Source organism: Carcharhinus amblyrhynchos, chromosome 25, assembly GCF_965287045.1.
Source record: "Carcharhinus amblyrhynchos chromosome 25, sCarAmb.v2.hapA, whole genome shotgun sequence".
Taxonomy (NCBI): Eukaryota; Metazoa; Chordata; class Chondrichthyes; order Carcharhiniformes; family Carcharhinidae; genus Carcharhinus; species Carcharhinus amblyrhynchos.
The window spans coordinates 18,170,418-18,177,946 of NC_137348.1; the positions used below are offsets into that span (position 1 = coordinate 18,170,418).

Genomic DNA, 7,529 nt, shown 5'->3' on the forward strand with positions numbered 1-7,529 from the left:
AAGATGGGATATGGGGAGGACATATTTTAATGAATAATCACATAGTAACGCGAGATTTCATACAGCTGACCAGAACAGATCCAAATGACATTTCACAGACAGAAACAGAAAACCACAGAAACAAATCATGAGTAACTCTTGAATTGTTTTGCATGTGCGACACACAATGTTGCCACTGGTGTCAAAAAAAAAACTACCTTACAAAAATGGGTGAGCATCCTACAATCATCACAATACAGAGGTCCTACAATACAAAAGTATGAATAAACATGTTTTCATTCTGAGATCAGTGTATCTGATGATAAACATATTAAATTTCTGGGGCAAAAAAACTTTATTGAATAATGAAGACGGCCTGAATGTAAAGGGGAAACGTGACTACTCAATACAGTCTTGGTATCAGAGATAGGGGAAAAGTAGAATAACATAATTCTCTACCTATGACTAATGACGACCACTAGCAAATTAAGCGTTCTAAGAAAACCGCTGTCAGATTGGAAATGTAGCAAATGCAATAGATGCACTAAATGTTAATGGCCATCTAACTTTCATTGCTGTACGTACAGAAATAAAAGTTTCCAAAAAAATCCTGAAATGAATCAATCATAAGGCTGAGATGAAGGTAACATGGTTTCATTTTTATACGAAGTTACCTTGCCTGACCTGCACACAAATAAAAAAAAACACCTATAAATGGAGATTATCAAATGTCAAACATCTGTGCAAGAAAATGTTATTTTCATTATTTGGCAAGGGTTTTGCGACCTAAAAAAGCAATATTGAATCCACAACAATATTTACCATCTTTCAAAACTCTCCACATTTTCTCTCTTGACATCTGCTACGATGAAGGCATTATATGATACAGGAGACACAGTGCTCTGATACATCTTGGGAAGCAATTTGGACAAGTAACAGAAGGCACTGCTCACCTTATTCTGACCAGTCCCAAACTCCGAAAAGCAACCATCAAGGATCAGCCGCAAGAATGATATGAATACAAACTCTTGAGTGGGTTTCAGGGTACACCAGTTCTGCTACTGGACTCAAAACCAAAATACTAGCAGTAGAAATCTCACCATGGTAAATTGTGGAAATTAGTTCAATGATCGCAGGATAGCGTGGAAACAAATTGACCAAGAAAGCATTTTGTAAAAAAAAACAAGGTTCAAATTACTCCCCATGCACTTTGACCCAGCAAATCACTCAATTGTAAAAACAATCATTCTAGCACCTTTTCAAGTCAAATAGGGATAGGGAATAAATGTAGGATCACCCACATCCTTAGAATATTTTGTTTTAAAAAGCAAGGGTCCGATATAATTTTCCATCTTCAAAAATATTAAAAGGAACTATTATGACCCCAGCTCAGATTAGGAAATGAAGTAAAAATTAATGATAAGCCCAAGAATATTCACAGTTTGCGTGCCTTAGTATTAGAACACATGTATATTCATCACTGAATTCTAGGGAAGTGCTGGTGAAACAAGCTTTCATTCCTTTCCAAATTAACTTATCTTTCCCATGTTATTTGCTTACTGGTGCCTCCAATATCAACTAGCATTCACTGCAAACATGAACAACTATTCATGCTAACTAAGAAAGTGAAGGCCCAAAGGTTAAATTGAAAGAAAAGGCATACCGTGTTGAGGTGATTAGCGATAGGCCAGAAGATCGAGTAAGTTTTAGAAATCAGCATAAGTTGACTAAAAGAAATAGAGGTTGAAAACAGATGACAGTAAGCTAGCTAGCAAGGAATACAAAAACAGACAGCAAAAGCTTCTACAAGTTTTAAAAAAAGGAAGAGAGTAGTTAAAGGAAATATATTGCCTTAGAAATTAAGCCCAGAGAGCTAAATAATGGGAAACAAAAACAGCAGAGAGTTTGAACAGATCTTCTGTATCTGCCTTTACAGTAGAGAACAACAAAAAAAATTCCAATAATAGTTGGAAATCAGGGGCAAAGGGAGTGATGACCTTAGAACAATTAAAGAAAAATTACCAGACAAACTTATGGGACAAGTCCACTGGACCAGATGACCTGCATCCTAGGTTGTGAAAAGAGGTTGCAGAAGTGGATGCATTGGTCGCAATCTTTGAAAGCCTCCTAGGTTCTAGGCAGATCCCAGTGGATTCAAAAATCCACAGTTATAACATCCCCACTTGAAGAAGGGAAATAGAAAGCAAGAAACCAACTGAGAAAATGTTGGAATCCATTATTAAACATTAGTAGCAGCACATTTAGAATATCATAATACAATCGAGCATGGTTGTAAAGAATTAGTGTTTAACAAATTTAGAGCTCTTCAAAGATGTAACAAGCAGGATAAAGGAGAATCAATAGATGAAGTGTATTCAGATTTCCAAAAGGCATTAAATAGGTTGTCACATAAAAGGTTACTGTAGAAGAGCTCATGGTGTGGGGTAATATATTAACATGGATAGAAGATTGCCAAACTAAGAGAAAACAGAGAATAAATGGGTCTTCCTCAGGTTGGCAAAACTATAACTAGTGGAATGCCATAGGGATTAATGCTGGGTCTTCAACTATTTATAATCTATACTAATGAACTTGGCTGAAGGGATGAAGTATGCTGCAGCCAATTCTGACGATGATCAAAGATAGGTGAGAAAGCAAGTTGTGAGGACACAAAGAGTCTGAACAATTAAGTGAGCTTGCAAAGTTTTGTCAGGTAGAGTGCAATGTGCAAAAATGTGTGGTTGCTCATTTTGGTGAGAAAAATAGACAAGGAAAATATTATTTAAACGGAGAGGGGCTGCAGAATTCTGCGGTAAAGAGGGACCTGGGTGTCCTCAAACGTGAAACGAAAAGTTAGCATGCTGACCAACAATAAGCAATTAGCATGACAAATGGAATGTTGCCTTTGTTGCAAAAGGGATGGCATATAAAAAGTAGGTGAGTCTTGTTACAATTATACAGGGCATTAGTACTACGTGCACTTTTATCATCCTTATTTGAGGGATACAGTTACATTGGTCAGTTAGAATGCTATAGTGTGACGCAGAACGACACCAACAGCACAGCTTCATTCCTGTGGTAGATCATCGAGACCTGCCTCCTCACCTTGTCCCGTGATTATTGTGGAGTGGTGATCCTCAAGCTACCTAACCAACTAACTATCTCTAATGGAAGGAGATGCCTTTAATCCTTCATAGACTACAGCCAACTACCGTTGTTACAGCGGAGGAAGCTCCTTTGGTTGGGATAAAGGGGTAATGTTATGAGAGAAGATTGAACCTACACTGATTGAAGTTTAGAGGAATGAGAAGTGATCTTATTGAAACCTATAAGATTCTGAGGGGCCTTTGCAGGGTAGATACTAGACAATGTTTCCCTCATGTGACAATCTAGAAGTAGGAACAGTTTCAGAACAAGTGATCACCTATTTAAGATGAAGCAAGAAAGGTTGTGATTCTTTGAGATCCTGTACCCCCGAGAGCTGTGCAGGCAGGGTCATTGGATATATCCAAAGGCTGAGATAGATCAGCGGAGTCAAGGCTTACCGAGTACCATACCCAACCTTCTCTGCACAGCTGTGTACATTCTTGCTTTTCTTGTGTCAACCCAATTCTCTCTCCATTGCCTCGATTAAGCCTAACCCAACACCAAACTGTCTGACAGTACATAATCACTCACTGCACAAACACACTTTTCCCTCATGTCTCCACTGCTTCTTTTGCCAATTACCTTAAATCTTGTCCCCTCTTGTTCTAAATTCTTCCAACAGGAACAGTTTTTCCTTATCAACTCTGTCCAGACCCATGATTTTGAAGATTTCTATCTAATCTCCTCAACTTTCTCTTCTTCATGAAAAAAAGCCCTAACTTCTTCAATCTGTGTAACAAGTACAATACACATAGAACAGTAAGTGACAACACGTATATCCAGACATTTCATATTTGAAGAAATTTGTGTTCTCAGCATTTAGCACCACTGACCTTGGAAGACTAACTTTTGCATCCTTTAATCTTTCCCATCACAAACCATCCTCTTGTTGAATCCATCCCTGGCACAAAGCCTATTACTTTTCTAACTTTCCTCAGTTCTCACAAGCCTGATAATTTAAATCTGTTTCTCTCTACAGATGCTGCCATAATCCGTTGAATATTTCTAGTATTTTCCATTTTTATTGGCAATTTATAAAGGCATGGAGAATTACTTTATTTAGATGATGTTAGATGACAGGTTAAATGATGACAGGTGGGACATTATACTTGTCCCTTGCTTCTCAGGCTCGTGATCTGAAAAATCTGTCAAATACCAATGACCTATGCTAACAAATTCATGTACAACATCAAAAGGATCAGACTAGGCCCTTTACAATTAAATTGCCCCACAATATTTACAATCTACACTCACTTAAGAAAAATAAGAATTGTGAACGAACAATAGAATGTGCTCCAACAAGAGTCAAGTGTCTTCAAGAGGAACATAGAACATAACAGCGCAGAACAGGCCCTTCGGCCCACGATGTTGCGCCAACCAGTTACAAAAACAATGACCCACTAGCCTATACCAATCCCTTTTCGTCCATAAACCTATCCATAGATCTCTTAAACGCCCCCAAACTAGGCGCATTTACAACTGCAGCAGGCAGGGCATTCCAATCCCTCACCACCCGCTGGGTAAAGAACCTACCCCTGACATCCATCCTGTAGCTACCCCCCCTTAATTTAAAGCCATGCCCCCTCGTGCTAGCTTTCTCCATCTGAGGAAAAAGGCTATCACTATCCACCCTACCTAAACCTCTAATCATCTTATATGTTTCAATAAGATCCCCTCTTAGCTGCCTTCTTTCCAACGAAAACAACCCTAAATCCCTCAGTCTCTCCTCATAGGACCTCCCCACCATACCAGGCAACATCCTAGTAAACCTCCTCTGCACCCTCTCCAAAGCCTCCACATCCTTCTTGTAATGTGGGGACCAGAACTGCACACAGTACTCCAAGTGCGGCCGCACCAGAGTAGTGTACAGTTGCAACATGACGCTGCAACTCCTAAATTCAATCCCCCTACCAATAAACGCCAAGACACCGTATGCCTTCTTAACAACCTTATCTACTTGATTCCCAACTTTCAGGGATCTATGTACACATACACCTAGATCCCTCTGTTCATCCACACTATTCAAAGTCCTCCCATTAGCCCTATACTCGACACATCTGTTGCTCCTACCAAAGATAGCAAAAGTTTCCACAAATACGTAAAACGGAAAAGAGTGAAGGGAAATTACTTTGGGACATCATTACATTTTATAGCACTCAATCACATTATACAAAAATGGATATTGACCTAAATACTTTATGAAATATAATCTTAATCTGAAAGAATTTTGTCAGGAATAACATGATACTTCACAGACTGAAATACTGCCAGACTTAAGAAACTGAAGAACTAAAAGCTGGGATAGCAAAGTAGTTAAAAAAAACAAAACATTTCTCATAATAGTGAAATTTAAATCATATATCTCCCACTACCGGCACTACTCAAAAGTATACACAGTTAAATCACATTCATGCAAGACACCTTCACAACCAAGTTAGTAGCATAGCATAGAAGCTGATCAGGAGCAGCAAGTTAGCCTTATTATAGGATCATAGAAACCCTACAGTGCAGAGATCATTCAGTCCAGCGAGCCTGCACCAACAACAATCCAAACCTGGCCCTGTCCTCATAACCCCACAAATTTATCCTGCTAATCACCCTGACACTGGGGAAAATTTAGCATGTCTAACCTGCACACCAAAACAGAAATTTGCAATTTTGCATGGAACTCAATGAAGTACATAGCTCCTGTATTAGTCAAATGTAGGTAACTGAAATATTAAGTGTGCCATAAGAAACTTTATCCAAAAAGCAATTCTAACATTTCATAATAATAAGCTTTTATGGGGGGGGGGCGGGGGGTGAATCTTTGTGCACTATGCAGGATTTAACATAATTCCTAGACTTCAGCAAACTAATAAAACAAAACCATAACCACCGTGCAAGTGCGGAATATCAATTCAAAAATTGTTCCAATAAAGCTGGGCCTTCAGAAACAGCAAAATAAATCCAATGTAGTCCTACATTTAACTGCAATAAAGCTGCAAATCAGCTAGGGGCTGGCCAGGTTCAATAAATAGGATGCAGCAGTAAAGATACATGGTAGCAAATATTGGGGCACTACATTAAAGTGCTTCTTAGTGTCAATAAAAACAAACAAAACAAACACAATGGAGGAAAAAAAACATTAACTGTAGGACTGGACAAGGAGGAGGGGTGAAATTCAGACAATAAATTGATTAAACATTAAAAGCCTGAAGGCCTCTCTACCCTGCATTAATTCAAGAACAACCACATTGCAAATATAGATATTTAAATGTCATAAAGCTCTTGAAAATGCTTCAACTTTGACAGAGAAATGCCACCCCCCCCCCAGTGAAACTTTGGGGTTTTTTTAAAAAAATTAAGTAAATAAACTTAACTGTTAATTGCGGCACCTCGTCTCTCCGTCTGACACAAAAGCAGCTTTTCATGGCCACCCACCCCCTCCCCAGTAAATAATTAATAAAACACAAAGACACCAGTCAGCTTTCCTCCTCCCCCCCCCCCCCCCCCGCCTTCCCTTCCACAGGCCTCAAAAGCCTCGGGCTTGCGTGAAGTGCCTGACCGGCAAGCAGCGCTGAAGCGGGTGGGAAAGGGTGGAGTGGAAAGACAGCCGGCGGAAAGAAGGAGGGAGAGAGAGAGAGAGAGAAGGGGAAGAAACAAAAGCACCACAGCAGCAAAAATAAAACAAAATTAAATAAATAAATAAACCAAACGAGGAAAAATCCTTACCAAATTAAAAAAAACCAAACCAACACTCGCGGCAAAGCCTAGCGCTGGCTAAGGGATGTACAGGGAGAGGAGAGGAGGGTGCTCTGTATGTGTGTGTATGTGTATATACAGGGAGGGATCCAGGCTTATATCCCTCTCTCTCTCTCTCCTCAGTAAAACCAGCAGCAGCCTGACTTCCAACATCCGAATTAAAGGAGCCAAATCCCCCCCCACCCCTCCACCCCTCCACCCCAGCCTGCTGCCTCCTCTGTCCCCCTTAACCCTCACCTCACCCTCCCCAGGGCAGCTGTCAATCAATCACTCACTCACCCACAGGACTCAGAAGCCTCAGGCTGACTTGACTTGACTGGACTGATTGACCTACTTACCCCACCACCACCACCCACACACATATACACACACACACAACTTAAACCCACCTCTTCCTGTTGAGATTCCATCATTTGGAATTAGAACTCTCACCTCTCCAGTCCCAATTGTTTTTTTTATATATTGTTTATCCATGGCTGGCTGGCCTGCATTATTTATCGCCCATCCTAAGTAACTTGCTCTTGCAGGGCGTCAGGGTGGTTAACACTGCTGCCTCACAGCGCCAGGGACCTGGATTCGATTCCTGGCTTGGGTCATCATCTGTGCAGAGTATGTGCGTTTACCACCACCACCACCCCCCCCACCCCATGTCTGTATGA

At 40.3% G+C, this 7,529-nt stretch overlaps 1 protein-coding gene across 8 annotated transcripts in view; it reads right to left on the reverse strand.

Annotated features, from left to right (window-relative positions):
* The window catches only part of mvb12ba (multivesicular body subunit 12Ba), a 159,499-nt gene extending 152,307 nt beyond the window's left edge, over positions 1-7,192 (reverse strand). For 2 of the 8 annotated variants that reach the window (XM_080212251.1, XM_080212247.1), the window contains exon 1: positions 6,841-7,009. Coding sequence is in view for 3 of the 8 variants with exons in the window: in XM_080212253.1 (XP_080068379.1) it covers positions 1,643-1,699 (57 nt within the window). In the remaining 5 variants the exon portion in view is untranslated. Of the gene's footprint in view, positions 1-932; positions 1,024-1,642; positions 1,707-2,001; positions 2,098-6,488; positions 6,547-6,840; positions 7,016-7,149 lie in introns of those variants that run through there. The other 6 variants (XM_080212253.1, XM_080212245.1, XM_080212246.1 and 3 more) reach the window with 6 other exon arrangements.
* Between the last annotated feature and the right edge of the window lie 337 nt (positions 7,193-7,529).